General features: G+C 36.6%; 1 protein-coding gene across 1 annotated transcript in view; it reads left to right on the top strand.

The window, feature by feature from the left end:
* The window catches only part of MED12L (mediator complex subunit 12L), a 187307-nt gene that overhangs the window by 140731 nt on the left and 27775 nt on the right, over positions 1 to 18801 (top strand). The window contains exons 21-29 of the mRNA XM_070944975.1: positions 5716 to 5943; positions 8490 to 8631; positions 10360 to 10480; positions 11345 to 11440; positions 11543 to 11656; positions 14127 to 14323; positions 15169 to 15360; positions 17277 to 17351; positions 17460 to 17650. Of these exons, the coding sequence (XP_070801076.1) occupies positions 5716 to 5943; positions 8490 to 8631; positions 10360 to 10480; positions 11345 to 11440; positions 11543 to 11656; positions 14127 to 14323; positions 15169 to 15360; positions 17277 to 17351; positions 17460 to 17650 (1356 nt within the window). The remainder of the gene's footprint in view (positions 1 to 5715; positions 5944 to 8489; positions 8632 to 10359; positions 10481 to 11344; positions 11441 to 11542; positions 11657 to 14126; positions 14324 to 15168; positions 15361 to 17276; positions 17352 to 17459; positions 17651 to 18801) is intronic.

The following is an 18801-nucleotide window of genomic DNA, read 5'->3' as shown; positions in this document are numbered from 1 at the left end:
AAAATAATTCACTTCTGAAAAAGGGAATATGAAATAAGAAATTGCTTCTTGTGGTTTTGGCTTTGCGTCTGTGGACCACAATAGGGCAAGTCAATCTTACTTTTTAAAAATGGCTAAAGTCACCTCAACCTTATTTATTTATTTATTTATTTTATTTCAAATTTATATACCGCACCTTCTCTCGAAAGACTCAGGGCGGTGTACAGCCAGATAAAAACATACAATACAAACATTAAAAAACAATTAAAAGGATATATATTAATTTGGCCCCAGTTTAAGATAACAAACCAATTAAAAATTAAAAATATGTTAAAAAATATGTTAAGCCAGCCTGGCTTGCTGGAAAAAGAAGGTTTTAAGAGCACGGCGGAAGGCACCAAGGTCTTGGATTCTCCTTATCTCTGGGGGCAGCTGATTCCAGAGGGTAGGTGCCTCTGACTTCAATTTACATAGCTTTATTTCCATTAACTGACAACTCAATTATAAAAAGTCTGGTTATTCTGCTCTGAAGTTTTAATTACCTGTGAAAGTACTATTTTAACCCCTCCCCCCCCAACAATATATCAATGTATCAGAAGTGAACGGGTCTATTGCTTTTGCTGTATCATACAGATTTGCTTTTCCAATAAGATTATGATGTACAGCTCAAAGTAAACATTTTATATTTTTTAAAATGTAGAATCTGATGATCTAATAAAAATATTTCAAATGAAGTTCTTACCTCTGTTTTCATTGAAGGATATGTTTTTTTTATACAATTCAGAAGTTAAAATGCTGTGACTTCCTATGTATTATTCATTTTTTTGATCTAAACTCCTTAAAAAAAAGGAAACTCATTTTGGAAATGAGTTATATTATCTACACTTTCTAAAGCTTCTGGTCATATGATGAAAAGCCACCCATGTTCTCATATTGCCTGCTTTGCTGTGTTAATACTACTTCTGCAAATCTCTTAAATCTTCCACTGTAGACAGGTTGCTTAAAGGAAACTTAAAAGTATTTCTTAAAAGTTTGCATCTATTGAGAAACCAAGTGTTGAGTTTTTCCTACTGCTTTAAAAAAATGCACTAAAAATGTGTGAAAGGTAGTTATTATGCGTCTTTTAATTATTATTCACTTGTTTTAGTTCTAATTAGTCTGAAGGGACAAAGTATGTTTTATTTAGGGCAAGATTAATTCTTAGCACAGCTTCAAAGTCAAAGTCAACACTATGGTCCCAAATTATTTTGTGGCTTAAATGTCTCTGTCCCAAGTTTTTATATAACTTGGCAAATATTTCTTTTCTTCATCAGTCCACCATTATTATCAGGCCATCAGTGGTATCACCTATATTCTACTATGTAAGATAACCAGCCCTGAAATTTAATGAATGTATAATAATGGTTTTCAGATCTTTCCTGTTTCTTTCTCTATTGCTTTATTGGGCTTTTAAATTACAGGGATTGAAACAAATGCTATAAATGTTAGTGTCTTCACAAAAAAATGATGAAAAGCAAGTCAGAACTGTTGTATGTTGAAAAGACTAAAAGTATTGATTCTATATCTGGAGAAAAGTTAATGTATCTATCCAATTTGCTTATGGAATAGCAGTGTGACTTCTTTTATATATAGGTGAAGAATGTGTTTGTACCTGACAATTAAAAGAATGACATTATCATGCATTGGAATGTTGCTGTTTGTTGGCTTATTGAGAGATGTATGAATGTGAAAAAGACTTATGATTGTTGATTCAGACAAAGTGTATTATTATGTAAATATGTTTGAATTGTGTTCAGTTATTAAGGCTGATAGCTGAATATTTCTGAGAATAAGTGGAATATTTAGCAAGTGGCTCAATATGGAACAGGAAGTAAGATAAAGGTGTATGATGTGTTTTTCATTGTATAGTATATTGTTGAAGTAGCTGGATACCCGTGCTTGGCTATGAAACTATGTGATCAGGCTTGATAAATAGACACTTACAGCTTGAAAATTAATGAATAGTTACGATCGGCCTCTCCTCTCCCCTTCTCTCCCCCAGCCTTGCCCCACAGAAGCCTCCCCTATCCTATCCCCTTCTTTCCCTCAGGCTTGCCCCACAGAAGCCTCTCCTATACTATCCCCTTCTCTTCCTGAGGCTTGCCCCACAGAAGCCTCCCCTATCCTATCCCCTTCTTTCCCTCAGGCTTGCCCCACAGAAGCCTCTCCTATACTATCCCCTTCTCTTCCTGAGGCTTGCCCCACAGAAGCCTCCCCTATCCTATCCCCTGGTTGCTGCTGTGAAAGTGAAAGTGAAAGTGAAACTCCTGTCCTCTGCTTGTGTTTTGCATTTGGAACAGATTTCTTTTGAGGTGAGGAGGGGGAGTAGAACTCCTTAGCATCAGAGCGTGTTAATCATAATATAGGAAATACTAATGCTCTGATGGTCATTTTGAAAAATCCTTTCTTAGTGAGCACCTAGAAGCCAAGAGGAACATATGTGGCAAATTTCAAGTTTGTAGGCTTTACAGTTCTGGAGATTTCCTGATTATAGCATGAGTTGTTTTCGCTTTTATATATATAGAATAAAGGTAGACAAAATGTTGGTGGATATTCTAGAGGTGTTTGGAAACATCCATATTTGTTTACTCAATATGCAATTGAGTTCATGCTGTTGTTTGATAACCCAAATGATTTGTAGTGAATATTATGCTTCAACAAGGTTTATGGATCTAAAAATTAATTTATCATAGATAAAGGTAGTTTTGTTTGACCTAGAAAATTAAACAAACAATTAAACATTATACATAAATGGCAGAAAGCTAAAACAAATAGACAGATTGTGTACCGTTTTATGTGTACCATTGGGGAAAATGACAAAGTCAGTTTTAGGTGTGTTTTCATACAGTGTCCAAATGCTAGTAGAAATGTAGTGGATAGTAATTGGTCTGTTGAAAGGAATAGATATTTATTAGAATAAATGCAAATAGCTGTGTTTCTGCCAACTTTATTATAGGAAAGTGAGAATTTGGCAAAGGCAGTGGGGATGAGTTGTTTAGGAAGTGTGTGTCGTAAAAGAAGAGATAGGATCAATAATGCTGAATGAATGTGGACTAAAAACAAAGATGAGTGACTAGTATGAAACAGGTCGTGGAGATCTGGTAACAGAAAAGAATAAATAAGGATCAATTATTAAACAAATATGCTCATTTATTGAAAATGATGATGTGGTTGTCCATCTTGTAATACACAATTCTGGGCATATGATAGCAGTACTGAAAATACAACAATAAAACAATGAATGAAAAAAAGAAAAAGAAAAAACAGGCACCCAGTCCAACAGCTATAGCCAGTCATCTACACAATCGCACAGGACTGAACCTTACTATCCAAGCCATAGATGTCAGATTGTGCACCAGCTGTGTATGTGGAAGTGCTATGCCATTGAGAGTCAAAGATAACATATCAGCTGGACCAATGGCTAAACCCAAAACCATTTTTGTTTGCTAGTCAGAACCAGTTCCTTTTGACCTAGACCCCACAGCCTCCAGGCACTGGATCAACCCTGAAATGGTGTCATTTGCCCTGCCAAGAGTAGACATCTGCATACTGCATACTGATTATACCTAACTCTGTACTGTTGTATGATTTTACTGAGCAATTTCTTGTAGATATTAACAAGGAGTGGTGAGAAGCCCAAAGCCTAAGGCAACCTCCTACATAGGGCTGGATCCTTCTTCTCCTACCAATTGGTAGTGGCCACAGAGGAAGGAGGAGGACCTCTGCAGAAAAGGGCCTTTGACATTTTTTGTTGTCAGTTCAGAAAGATTCCATTGTTGATGGTACTGAAAGCCGGTATGTCAGTTGCACCATCTCCATCTCAAGCCCTCCAAAGGCCATCCACAATCACAATCATTGTTCTTTCCATATGATATTTTAGCCTGAATCCAGATTAAAAAGGGTTTAGATTATTCATCCAGATCTGTATATCTGATACCAGTTTTTTTTCTCAACAATCTTCCATAAAAAGAGAAGATTAAAGACTAGATATTTGTGTTTTGCAATACAGTTGAGTCCAAGGATAGCCTCTTAAGAAGGGGGTGTGCCACCTTAGGATATATGAAGGTGAAAAGAAGGATGGAGATAATCAAAAAGGGACTAAAATTTAAAAGAATAAAACACAATATATGAAGCAGTGTATGGATGATTTACAAAGATAGATAACAGTGAGAAGGTGTTAATATGAACTAGATTTAGCTAGATTCATCTTGTCTTGTACCTTTAACTTTTTTGGTCTTACTGCTTTTTAATCCTCTTCTGTGCTCTACTTAATGTTAGTAATCCTAAAATCCTAAAAGGGAATAGTATATGTGGTGTTCTATATGTGTGTATATATGGTTCATGTTCCCTTTTCCAGTGATCGAGAAACATTCTCTGTGCTTATACAGAGATATGCCTGTTTCAAATCATTAATGTTTTAAAACTCTCTCTTTGCATCACTGCCACGTATTACAGTACTGTGAGAGTTCTGTTATACATAGTATACACAGAGTAATGGATAAGTTTCCTTCTGAGTTCTGGAATGAGAACTTCATAGAGAATTATACCATTATTTTATGGTCTTTAGCATCACAGCACTGATGTTTTGGAATCACAAGAAACGACTAATCTGTCTGCTTTCAGAAAATGTGTTGTAGACCAGGGTGGAAAAAGTAAAAGCTTGAAAAAATAAATAAAAAGATTGGTATGTGTTTATAAGCATCGGAATAATGTCACCCCATTTGGAATGCACTTTGAATCATACAGCTGCGTTTAGAATAAACATTTAACCAAGAATATTTCTGGAATTGCCAGATGTTAAGTAGGATCTGTAAAGGACTTCAAGGGGTCTTTTAAATATCCAGGGTTGAACGTTCATTTGAGATTCTTTCTCTTACTAAATAAGGGTTCTGTTAATGCTGATGTGGTTCACCCAATATATCTGTCATGGGGAAATCTCCATTCTTTTTCCAAAACCTCTACAGCAAGATTTTGACTGCATTTGCTGCCTCTCTTATTTCTAGTATGACAATGTCCAAGATGTTTGCCAGAGAGGATACAAAGCAGATAGACAACTTGATTTATGGAATCATACCCCAGCCATGTAGTCATACAATCCTTTGCTATTTGATTTAGGTATATTAGCTATGGATTTCTCCCCCCCCCCAAATTAATATGGGTCATATATATGTTTTTTTCCTGCTTTTGAACTTGCTGTTGAAAAGTCTTCTAACATTTTTCCCTTGTTGTGTGCAACATCTTAATCCATCACTCAAGAATTGACCAGGATTTACTTGGTTTTGAGACCCATTGTTATTCATTTTTAGTAGACAATATACTGCAAGTGATCTGTTGGGAAGAGGGTCACGCAATTGGCAAGTGAGTGTGTGAAGCTCCATTTGCGCAAGTGGCACATGCGTGAAACCATCCTCTCCCCACTTGCCACTGCTGCTGCTGCTGGTGGTCCATGGAGCTGGAAAGGTTGGGGACCAATGATATACCTTTTCAATCATGCAGTTTTGGCTGGTTCAACTATGTATTTTGTGATCTCTTTGAAAACTGGAGTTTCAATTCTTCTCAGTTATTTTATATGTACAATGCTTTAGGGGCAAGTGTTGCAAAGTAAATTGTACACAGTATTCATTAGCTGCATAACTTTGTTTTGTATGAAATTGTTGTTTTCCTTGCTTGATTCTTTTTTCCTTTCCTTTTTTTTAGTAGTGCCTGTTCAAAGGTAAAGCAGACCATATATAGCAATGTTCAACCTTCAAATTCCAATTTATTATGGGATCCTGAATTCATGTTGGATTTTATTGAGAATCCCTCCATTCGCAGCCTTAAATATTCAATGTTGGGCAAGATTCTGAGTGACAATGCACCAAGTCGCTATAGCTTTGTGTGTAATGCACTAATGAATGTCTGCATGGGCCATCAAGATGCAGACAGGTAAGACATACAGCTTCTTATTTAGGCAACTTTCACTAGCACTTACCCATTGGGGTCTGCAATGAGATCAAAACAAGAAAATTAGATAAAACTATGCAAAACTAGATGTAATTCTTTCATTTGTCATTGCATTTGTACATACAAGAAATGGGGCATACACCATAACCTGACATCTTGCTCTTGTCCTTGATGATTATCAGCAGGTTTTCCTGCCATGGACTCCCTTCCTTAATCTCTGACGTTATAAGATGTGCTGACAATACTTCCTAAGAGAATACAGCAAGAACAAAATTGCACATGAATAGTTTGACATAGGAATTCAATCCTCTAAATTTTATTTCAAATATTTTAAAAAATGATGAAAGCAGACTGATTGGGCTAAGAGATTGCACCTCATTGGCTGTACCAGCTGCAGGGTTTGATAGTTGGGAGCACTGTGCTATGTGGTTCTCTCTCAGAGGCTGAGTCCAGTCAGTGTTGACAATGGAGGGAGAATCGGTCATGCCCTTGGCCCCTGTAATGGTATATGAGAATGGCTTTAGGAAACAAAAGAGCTGCAGCCTAGACAACCATCATGCAAACAGTATCTCAGCCCAGAGAAGGAAGTGTCTCCAAAGGAACCCCTAGAGATCTAGTTTTCTGAAAAGTAAAAGCAAAGAAAGAAGTGTTTGCAATGTTTGTTAGTGTAATGTTATAATAAATGTATTGCTAGTACTCATGGTTTGTGCTTCTTGTCTGGACCACCCCAAAGGGCTGACAGCTCTTCATGGAGAGTGCCCAGGACTCTGTCCCTTTCTCTTTAATAGCTACATGAAACAATTGGGTGAGGCCATCAGTCAGTTTGGGTTCTGATATAATTAATATGTGTATGTACACTTCAACTTCAGGCCACCCAGGTGATGCTTCAATGTTTTGTCCCAGTGCCAAGTTTTGCAGCTTAATCCTGCCAAGGCTAAATTGCTGTGGATTATTTTGGCCCCTGGATCTGGGGATTTTCCATCTTTATTCTTGGATAGGGTTCCCCTTCCCACATTCAACACTGCTGCACAATCTAAGGACTGTATTGGACTCACAGCTTCTGTTTCAATGGCAAGGACACCTGTGGCTAAGAAGATCTTTGCACAACTTCAGCTTTATCTGGTCTGCTAGTTGTGCCTATTCCTGAATCAGCAGGTCCTTTAGTCAGTTATTCATGTCCTAATCATTCACAATTAGGCTCTTGTAATGCATTGTAATGGGGCTGCCCTTGAAGACCACTTAGAAGCTGCAGCTAATTCAGAATGCAGCAGTGCAAGTAGACACCCGTGTGATACTATTCCAAGCTGAACTGATTGCCAATAGCTTCTGAATACAGTTCAGGGTGCTATTTATCTCCCATAAAGCCCTTCAAAGCATAGGTCCAGGATATCTCCTGTGGTCTCTGCCCATTTGATATGCATTGGTTTCCTCAATTAAATGATGCCATTTATTGGGGACCAGAAGGTATGACTTCTCTGTCATGGTATCTGCCATCTGGAATGATATTCCCCGAGAGATGTTTATATCCCACTCTGATGGTGTTGTTGTTACACAAGTCTTTAAAAACCTGGCTCTTCTCCCAGGACTTAGAATAGGGTGTTTGTGAAGCTCTGGCTGGTTGGTTGTACAGTTTGTCCAGATGTTTAGGTTCTTTTGTTTTCCTATTTTAAATGTAAGTTGCACAGAGTTATTCTGGAGTCAAGGTGAGTTCTAAATCTACCAAATAAATAAATACATAAGTAATAGTTTTGACATTTCTTCCTCCAAATTCTAAATTTTGTAATTATGCTACTATTACAGTATAATATAATGGTACATTTGCTTTTTCTATATAAATATCTTTTTGAAGGAAAATCATGCATGGAGAATGTCCCTGATGATGAAAGCTTTCCAACAATTTCATCACTGACTGGGTCCATAAATTGCCCTAAATCCTAATTTGGGTGCTTTAGCTAATCATGAGGAAGGAACCCAGCATGTATTATGGCTTAACTTGATATGTGAAGCCAATCACTATAAATCATTCAACCAGCATTGTTAAAATAAAACTGTGTCTTAGCATGCTGCTAAGAAATTGATATACAACAGATGTTAGAAATTGCATTTTTACCTAAAGCTCATGTATCTTCCTGTAAAGGTACTATGGCACTATTGCACTAAAGGTACTATTGGAAGATATCAGATTGTCCAGCAACATTGCAATTTCTTGAATTTCAGATACCAACATTTCTAACTCTGAAAATTGTTAGATAATCCATCTATTTGATAATTGAGTCATAATATTTTAAATAGCTTATACCCAGAATTAATTTAAATCATATATTTTAACTCCCTATATTTTACATTGACCCAAGCATAGAGTGATTTTTCTCTTCTCCTTCATTACACATTTATTTTATCTAAATGTGTTAATAAAAAGAAAATGTGTTTGGTTGCAGACCATTGGATACAGCAGATATTTGACTGCCGTAAAACTTACTTTTTACTTTGTTAGCCTGATTTTTTTTCAAAAAATTTTTGTCTCCTAGAATTAATGATATTGCCAACTTGTGTGCAGAATTAACTGCTTGCTGTACAGTCCTAAGTTCAGAGTGGTTAGGAGTCTTGAAAGCCCTTTGCTGTTCTTCAAACCATGTCTGGGGATTTAATGATCTTCTCTGCAGCGTGGATGTAAGTGCAAAAGATGCACTTAAAACGATAAGTCTGATTTTTATTTTGCATGGTATTTGTAGATTTCTTGTATAATAACAAGACAGATAATTCTTTGATATTATGCTTCTTACACGTAACACAATATTACTGTGTTTCCCTGAAAATAAGACCGTGTCTTATATTTTTTTGAACCCTGAAATAAGTGCTTGGCCTTATTGCCATGCACTCAAAAGCCTGATTGGGCTTATTATCAGGGGATATTTTATTTTGGGGGAAACAGGGTAGTTGTTAAATTACATGAGTCATTCCTGAAACCTGTTGGGTAACAGTCTATCCTCCATATTAATCTACCCAGGCCTCGTGCTCTGGAGAGGACACTCCAGCTTTGCGTACAGCATTGAAACAACACGGGAAGTGGCAGTTACTGGTTTTAAGTCTTTGCTTGATTGGTGTAGAGCGTGATGCCAGGGGCCACTTTCGTTGGTGGGGGGATTGCCACTCTCAAATTGGCCTTTTTAGTCACACTAGATGCTCTTTTAGGACCTCTTTCCAGAGCACGATACCATAGTCTCTTGAGACTGGAGGATGCCAATGAACCATTCCTGAAATGTTCTGCATTTTCCACTGGTTTCATGAGAAATTTCAGGAAAGATTCTACCTGATACCAGAGTATAAGGCAGGGGTGTCAAATTGGAGGCCCATGGGCCAGATGTGTCCCATGCAGGCCATGCCCAGCCCAGCTCCACAAAGGGAAAAACCATCGCAATACCTCACATGATGGCAACATGACCAGAGATGGGTTTCAGCAGGTTCTGACCAGTTCTGGAGAACTGGTAGCAGAAATTTTGAGTAGTTCAGAGAACCCGTAAATACCACCTCTGACTGGCCCTGCCCCCATCTATTCTCTGCCTCCTGAGTCCCAGCTGATTGGGAGGAAATGGGGATTTTGCAGTATCCTTCCCCTGGAGTGGGATAAGAATGGAGATTTTGCAGTATCCTTACCCTGCCATGCCCACTGAGCCCGCCCACCGAGCCATGCCACGCCCATCAAGCCACACCCATAGAACCAGTAGTAAAAATTTTTGAAACCCATCACTGAACATGACGGAGCGAGTTTGACATCCATGGTATAAGGGAAAGCAGTAATTTGAAAAACCTTCAACTGTTCATTGAAGTCCAAGGACTTTTCTCTATAGAACTTTTTAAACATTGAATTAATTAACTTTTAATAGAATAGTGGAATTAATATAGTTGAACTGAAATTAGGTTAGCATTTTATGAACACTTTTATTCTTCTGGTTTGGGGGATAATTCCCCATTGACAAGATAACTGAATCAAGGTATCTTGTCTTGGTATAATGTTATAATAAAGCCATTTCAGTGCAGTAGAACAAGTGTAGTCTGGTGGCAGCTGGATGTATCTACTTGTCATGTTAATTGTGATGTAAATTACCTTTGCTGCTGAACACTGTTACTTTTGCCCCGAGTTGTATTACCTCTGTACATCAATGGTGACTTCATACTTTCAGACCTCTGACTTGCTGGGATCAAAGCAACCAGCAACTGATATATTGTGGCACAGAAGGGAAGGGTAAATCAATCAATAGAAAGAAATAGAAAACCATACAAAAGAAAACCATACTTCTACAAAATTAGATCCATGTTAAAAATATCATGTTTCTGTACTATCAAGTGAAACAAACAGAAATGTTGACCCTGGATTTTTCTTTTTCTTTTTCCTTTAAGGTGAGTGATCTTTCATTCCATGATTCGTTGGCTACCTTTGTTGCAATACTGATAGCTCGTCAATGTTTTTTCCTTGAGGATGTTGTTCAACACGTAGCTCTTCCTTCTTTACTTACAGCAGGTGAGGTTTCAATGTGTATTAAAACAATAAAAGTCACCACTTCTTGGGGAGAAAAATTTGCTAAGATTGTTTGTAGAACAATCCATTTGTTCACTAATTATCTCTTTGTGCTAGAAATCAAAGCATTTTATCTTTTTTTTACATTTATAAATTGAACATGTTTTTTCACTATTTTTTTATCTGGGATGTTCTATTACTGCCATCAAATACTAATTTTGCTTTGGGCTTTGTTATAGTGTGTTGCACAGCTGTTGCAGGTTGTTTCTTCTGAATTTTTATAAATTCATCCAAACTTAGATCTTGCATTATGTCTACTTGAAACCGCTTCTTAAAGTCTCACACAAATTCATATTTGGCTTTTTAAATACTTTTTACATATCTATTCTGTATTTTCCAGTTCCTCCATTGTTATTTCCCATAATATTTCCTTATTGTTACATCCAATGTTCGTGTGTTTTTACAAATCGTATTTCTTCAATCATATATTTCACATGTCATTTTTCTTCATAAATTGTCTTGTCATTATCTATCAAATCTTCAAAATGCATTCAAAATGTTAAATAATAGTTTAAATATTTTCTTATTCCATACAAAGGTGAAATATTAAGCTTGAAAAATAAATAACTAAACAGAATTAAAATATGTTTATGAAAAAAGTATTTATAAAAAAACCTTTTATTTTGTGGAACATTTGATTTAGGAAGAATTTTATGTGAAAGCCATATATATATATATATATATATATATATATTGTTTTATTCAAATGTTTAAAATCAGTTTTAAGGGTTTTTTTCAGTATTTCATTGTATTGACGATGACAATTTAATTTTCTATGATATAATGATAAAGCGGTACTTTTCTTAGCTTGTGGAGATCCAGATGCTGAGCCAGGGGCAAGGGTGACTTGCCGACTTCTTTTACATCTCTTCCAAACACCCAAGATTTCTCTACTGTCAAATGGTAAGAACTCCAAATTCATTTCCTCTTTTAAACTACAATAGTTTTTGTGCCACTGAAGCAGAAATCAGTATTCCTAAAGCATATTGTTTTCTTTTTATACAGAAAAATGTTTTCCAGGAATTCGGTCATCTTGTGATCGCCGCCTTTTAAGTGCTGCTCACAACAGCATAGAAGTGGGAGCAGTATTTGCTGTTTTGAAAGCAATTCTTATGCTTGGTATGATCATGCTTTAAAGTTCTTCATGTATGTGTTTACTTTGAAGCTAGGCATATGGTCCTCAGAGGGATAGAGAATATTGGCCAAGTGTGATTGGATACACAAAGAATTTGTCTCTGGTACATAAGGTCTGAGTGTATATAAATATACAGTATACAAACAAACATAAGCTCTCAGTGTACATACAAACAATAAAGTGATAAATCATAACAATCATAAAAAACAAACAACAAAGTTATAAATAATAAGATAACCAATAGGAGAAGGTAATAGGAAAGATGAGAAGGATAATAGCAATATAGCCCATATATTTACTAATATAGCTAAATATCCTTAGGCAGGAGTCAGTGTTGGGGAATTAGATGTTCAGCAGAGTAATGGCAAGGCAACAAGTTTGTGTTTAATTGTTTGGGCTTGCAATGGGATTTACTTCCAGATATACATTTGGATATTTACTGAAAACCTGATAGATTATAAACTTGAAACTTTTCTAGGAAGTGAATCACAGTGCCAGAAACATCTTCCAGGATGAATCATAGGTTAATAAAAGTACATATGGAAGCTAGTACAGGGTACTGTATGAGATGATCTGGAAGGTACTGGTTAAAATATTGGACAGGTGGGCAGGCAGAGCTGGGGGGAGTTAAATGTGTCATCAGCTTAGAGTCCTTACCTTGCCACAAATGATCCTAGTCCAGCCCCCCAAATTCTGTTGACCCTTGTCTAGCGCCAATTTAGTGCTAACCGTTAGTTGATTAGATTCTTGTGTATAAGCCTAAATAAGTCTTCTGTGCTTCAACCTCCAATCAGGTATGGTCCCTATCCTTTGCACTTGACACGGGCCAATAGAGTCCAGGTTGAACCCCACTTGCCCACAGATCTCAGTGTTGACTTTGGGCAAATCACTACCTCTCAGCTCAACCTAATAATTATGTTGTTGTACTGGGTAAAAACAAAGATCCATTTACCTTTAAGCTCCTAGAAAAAAAGACAGGATGTAAAATTAAATAGCTAAATAACATAATGTCTACCAATCAGTATTCTTCCTCTTCAGTAATATAAATTCACCTTTAATGTGTTTGCTTATTTAAGTATGTAACTTTGGTGTTGTATGGCATTGTTTCTTATTTGCTTTAACATAAAATTTAAAAATGTTTATCTTACATACTTGTAAGAACTCTAGGGTGGTAGCAAATTGTATCATACTATAGTACCGTATTTTCCGGCGTATAAGACGACTTTTTAACACATGAAAATCTTCTCAAAAGTCAGGGGTCGTCTTATACGCCGGGTGTCGTTTTCCTGTAACCAGGCAGACGAGCTCTGGCTCTGGCGATCCAAGCTCTGACGATCTGCTAATCAGGCAACTCAGCTGGGATCGCCAGAGCCATGTAAAAGAAAAAAAGTTTTCCCCCTCCAGCTTGCTTACCTTAGCTGCTAATTGCAACGCTTGCCTTGCTTCGCTTGCCTGTATTCATTCCATCAGCAAGCCACTCCCTGCCTGCAATCAAGCAGGCAGGGAGTTGTGGACTTCAACTCCCAGAATTCCTCAGCCAGCAAAACAAAGCTGGCTGAGGAATTCTGTGGATTGAAGTCTACAAGTCTTAAAGTTGCCAAGGTTGGAGACCCCTGTTCTATTGGGTAAGTTTTTTTCCCCTTTGGGAGCTTTAAAAAAACAGTTAATTGGGTTTTCTTTTTAGTTGTTCTTTTTTAGACCTAGCCATTTAAAGTTTAGGAAGTTTTAAATTTAGCTTTCATATAAAAATAAAAATAAAATAAAATAAAATAATATTTGTGCAGCTTTCTGAGATTTAGTGTGTTTCTGTAGTGTTTCACTCTAACTACACAAACACACAAAATCTCACAAAGCTGTATGTGGAATTTTGTGTGTGTAAAGTGTAAAAGTTGGGCTTTTTGTGGCTGTGTGACGTTCCTGCCTGTTGCAGGGGCCATTTTGGGTCTAGCACAGCTGCTTTTACATTGTGGGTGAGCCAGTTGTGTTGTGTTGTGTGTGTGTAAAATGTGAAAGTTGTTTTTTGGGGGATTTTTGTGGCTGTGTGAGGTTCCTGCTTGTTGCAGGGGCCATTTTGGGTCTAACACAGCTGTTTTTACATTGTGAGTGAGCCAGTTGATGTTTTTTAATTTTTATTTGGTGTGCGTTGGAAGAGGGGTAGTTTTATATGGCGAGTATAGCCCAAACCCTATATTTTAACAGGAAAAGTCAGGGGTCGTCTTATATGCCCAGTCGTCTTATACGCCGGAAAATACGGTATATGTAATTGAAGAAATGTTCTCTTTTCTAAAAGAGTAACCAGACATCCTCATATATTAAAATAATATACCAAGAACTTCTAGAACTGGAAGTAGCATTAAGTAAAAATAAATTAAGAGGGCACTTAGGTGAAAGTCAAACTATATTAAAGGACTAATACACATTTTCATCTTTTTTTTTACTGTTCCTACAATATAGGTGATGCTGAAATTGGAAGCAACAATATTCCCTCCTTGAAAAATTCTGATTACTCAGTACAAAGATTATTGGGAGATCTAAATGATGATGAGATATGGGAAGCTACCTCAAAGTCTTTGTATGGAAAAACAATTTCCATAGAAACTGCTACTCTCAGTGAATATGCTAGATATGTACTAAGAAGCATTTGTCAGCAGGTAACACTGGTTTCATTTTCCTTTATTATTGTGTACATAGATATAATTTTGGAAAAGTGACATTTGCCATACTCCAGGGATTGTGAAAGTTGATGACTGCAGGCTTCCTGTGGTGTGCATAGGTCTGCATCACAATGGTTCACACCACTGAAATTGAAGCCGTTACCCTTGCCAGTACTGTATATTCTAGTAAGTGTAAATAGGATCAATGTGGAGTAACTGTTGGAGTAGGATCAAAGACAATCAAGAGATTGGTTTCTAATCTCTACTCGGCCATGTCCAGTCTCTATTTTAAAGCCTACACTGGAGCTAAGAGTATTATTATGATAAAATGCCAGTGACATATGCATTTTAACTCTTGCAAAGAAAAGGTGAGATATGAATACATTACATGTAATAACTACAATACTGAAAAGCGGTATTTTATTCAAAATAATTTCAAATCATGTATACGGTAGAAATGACATCTACAATATTTGTGTTCAAGTCAGATCTTCAGTACACGTATTGAAGCTACAGTGCAAGATGAAATTAGACTCATTTTTTTGTCATAAAGATGTAATAGCTAGTATGAATTTCATTCTTTTTGAAAAATACTGTGTTTTTGTTATACACTCGAGTTACATTCAAGTTAAACATTTAAGTTTGGCTTTGACTTTTGCATTGATGCTTATTCTCCATCTAATTCAGGGGTCTCCAATCTTGGCAACTTTAAAACTTGTGGACTTCAACTCCCAGAATTCCTCAGTCAGCAAAGCAAAGCTGGCTGAGGAATTCTGGGAGTTGAAGTCCACAAATTTTAAATTTGCCAAGATTGGAGACCCCTGATCTAATTCTTTTGGTAGGAATGGGTGGGGGAACACTGCTTGAAAGAACCTGAGAGGCTATGTACCGACAAAGATCTTATCCTGGATCCAGTTCTCTCCAACAAACAAGCACAGAAATTGTTGCAGCTTATCTGTTACCCTCACAGTATTAAAGAATCCACAGAAGGGGACAACAATCCTCAGAGACAACATATCAAGCGCATTCTTCAGGTAACCCCATTTAAAATGAAATTATTTAAGTTTAGATTAAAAAAAAAAGTTTGATTTGCTTTTTTCATTGAATTATTATTGCTTACTTTTTTCTAAGTGAAGTAAATATTTTGAATATTGTTTCATAATTATTGATAGCACTTAGATTTATTTACTGCTTCATAGTGCTTTACAGCACTCTGTAGACATTTTACAGAGTCAGCATATTGCGCCCATCAATCTGGGTCCTCGTCTCTTACCAATGTCAGAAGGATGGAGGGCTGAGTCAACTTTGAGCCCATCAGGACCAAACTCCAGGCCGTGGACAGTTAGCCTGCAATACTGCATTCTAACCACTGCACCATAACCAAATGTTAAACAGTGCAAAATTATAAAGATGGAATAATTGATTCATAGAATGGAATCAATTCTAATTGATTGGGTATTATCTAATCAAATTGCCTCAGTTTGAGAATCTGTTACTATAGACTTCCTGACCCTCACGGTCTGGCCTCTATTTAAATATTTCTTATATTTAGGACAATTGTAGGACAATCTTCTACCAATTTTTGGTTATTGTTTTTTGGATGCAATTAAATTTGTTGCAAATTTCTTTGCTAAACTTTTAATGCTCAGAACTATACACTGTATTCTAGAAATTGCCTGATATAATATTGCTATTGGAGAAGGATAGCTGCATTATACTATTGTTGTGATCAGGTGTAAAATGCTCCTGGTTCGGACCGGATCGCCCGATCCAATAGCGATGGCGGTGGGTGGTTCGGAGAACTGGTAGCAAAAATCCCTGCCCCCTCCTATGCCCAGCTGAGCCGCGCAATCATCAGAGGCTTTTTTTTAATTTTTAAAAGCATTTTTTCTACAACCTCTTCGGCCAAAAAAATGCTTTTAAAAATAAAAAAAAGCCTCTGATGATCGTGTGGCTCAGCTGGGATCGTCAGAGGCTTTTAAAAGCATTTTTTCTTCAACCTCTTCGAAGAGGTTGTAGAAAACATGCTTTTAAAAGTGTCTAACCATCCCAGCTGAGTTGCCTGATCGTCAGAGGCTTTTTTTGTTTTAAAAGTAAAAAAAAAAATAATTGGTCACTCCCACCCAGTCACATTAACCCCCCCACCAAGCCACGCCCACAGAACCAGTAGTAACAAATTTTACATTTCACCACTGGTTGTGATGCAGGCTATGATTCATCTTTTACTCATGTAATATGGTCTACAATTATCCTCAGATGCATCATGGATCAAGTTGGAAAACATTGAGTAACATACTATTACAAAGCTGTCTTTTAGGCCCAATGCTATTCCATCTGACTGGGTGGCTCAGTGGCTAAGACACTGAGCTTGTCGATCAGAAAGATCGGTGGTTCGTGAGCAGGGGGTTGGACTAATGACCTCCAAGGTCCCTTCCAACTCTGTTACTGTTACATATTTATACATAACTTGGATTAAGAAATAAAGATAAGATCATCACTTCTACAGGGGTCACAGAGATGGAGGGGAAAACAAACAACAATTTGACAACAGTATACAACTCAAGAGAATCATAAAAGATTGAAACAATTAGAAGAAACTAGCAAGTGGAATTTTCACAGAGACAAATGCAAAGTCCTAGATTAGAATATGGAAACTCAAAGGCATATGTACATGCCTTTGGCATTCCCATTGTTAAACTAGATTTGAACGGAAGACAAACTTTGATCATTGCTATAAGGTTATATTCCTCTTCTGCAGCCCCGTTTTCTTAATTTAATCCATCCACAGGATTCTGCCAGCAGGAATAAACAAAATTAGCTGCATCCAATATACATTTATAACAATTTTGTTCATCTGACATAATAAAAACATACATCAACTTTATTAATGAAAATAATAATTTTAGAAATGTTATGAAGAAAAAATTTCTCCTCCATTTTTTTGATCCAGAATATAGACCAGTGGACTCTTAGACAGTCATGGCTGGAACTTCAGCTAATGATCAAACAGTGTCTGAAGGAACCTGTAAGTATTTCTTCCTTTCTTTTTAATTAATCATGTATCTTTACAGAATAACTTAGTGTATGAGCAAACATAACATGAATGCGCTAGTTTACTTATGTTTTACTGTAGGGTTCTGGGTCTGTGGCTGAAATGAACAGCTTGTTGGATAATATTGCAAAGGCGACAATAGAAGTGTTTCAGCAATCCGCTGATCTAAACAATAACTCTTCTAACTCTGGTATAGGCCTCTTCAATCCAAACTCTCTTGGAAATGCTGACACACATATTACAAGGCAGAACTGTAAAAAGACATTCCTAAGGTAATGTAATCAATCTGAATTGGAAACGATGAAATTGTGTGCACTTTTTAAAAATAGAAGCTCTTGAGAGTGGTCTACTCACAAAGACTGCTGCTGAATAATTGTGGTTTTAACTCTGAGAAATATAGTGTGCTGAACCAGAAATCTTCACACAACACTAATTTCTTCTGCATGCAAAAACTATTTCCTCCAAAGAGTACCTGGGCATGCAAGAATGTCTTCATTCTCTTGATTGTTTACTAAATACAGACTAAAGAAGATAAACACAATGTTAGCTGCAGGCTAAATAAATACTTGGAGTCAATGAATTAAGAATTTGACACCATAATCTTTCTCTGATTTAGAAATAAAATAGTTTGTTGAAATTAATAAAATTTCATTTTAAAAGAACATAAGTTTCAAATTAGACCTGACTCCTTGGTGAACTCTACTTTTTTTTAACTTTAAGTTAACTTTAAATAATTGTTAGTTTAAGATGAGATATAGTTTCTTTATTTTTCATTTCTAACAAGTTGATTCTTAATGGGAAAAAATAAGAAATTTCTATCTAAGCAAACTACATCCAGAGTGTTAGATTAGGAATTCTAAATAATACTTAGTCAAACTGAATTTAATTCATTCACTCACTCATTTACTCATTCATTCATTCAATTTCCCATCTCAATCAATGCCTCTGGGCAGCTTAAAATTGAAAAATTAGTTGTAAACTATTACCGTGTTTTCCCGAAAATAAGACCCTGTCTTATATTTTTTTGAACCCTGAAATAAGTACTTGGCCTTATTTTCAGGGAGGTCTTATTATTTTGGGGCACATGGTGCAAGAAGGGGCTCCTCTTGCTCTCTTACCTGATTTCCAGCTTTGTCTCCCTAACCCTAACCAGAGGAAATGGCGGGGACTGGCAGAACATGCGTTTAAATATTTTTGGGGAGGGCTTATTTTGGGGGAGGGTATTTTCAGGGAGGGTTATTTTAGTGCATGCGCTCAAAAGCCTGATTGGGCTTATTATGAGGGAATGTCTTATTTTTGGAGAAACAGGGTAATACCCTATCCAATATATATATGTTGCCTTTCTTCCCAAGGCATAAAGTGGCATACATAGCATTCTCTCTTTTAGTTTTTTCTTTTCAAAACAAAACATGACTGGCCAAAA

This window comes from Pituophis catenifer, unplaced genomic scaffold, assembly GCF_029215685.1.
Source record: "Pituophis catenifer annectens isolate HBS135680 unplaced genomic scaffold, rPitCat1.0.hap2 SCAF_6, whole genome shotgun sequence".
NCBI lineage: Eukaryota > Metazoa > Chordata > Lepidosauria > Squamata > Colubridae > Pituophis > Pituophis catenifer.
Note: the sequence above shows the minus strand (reverse complement) of the source record. Positions and strands in the feature narration are given on the sequence as shown.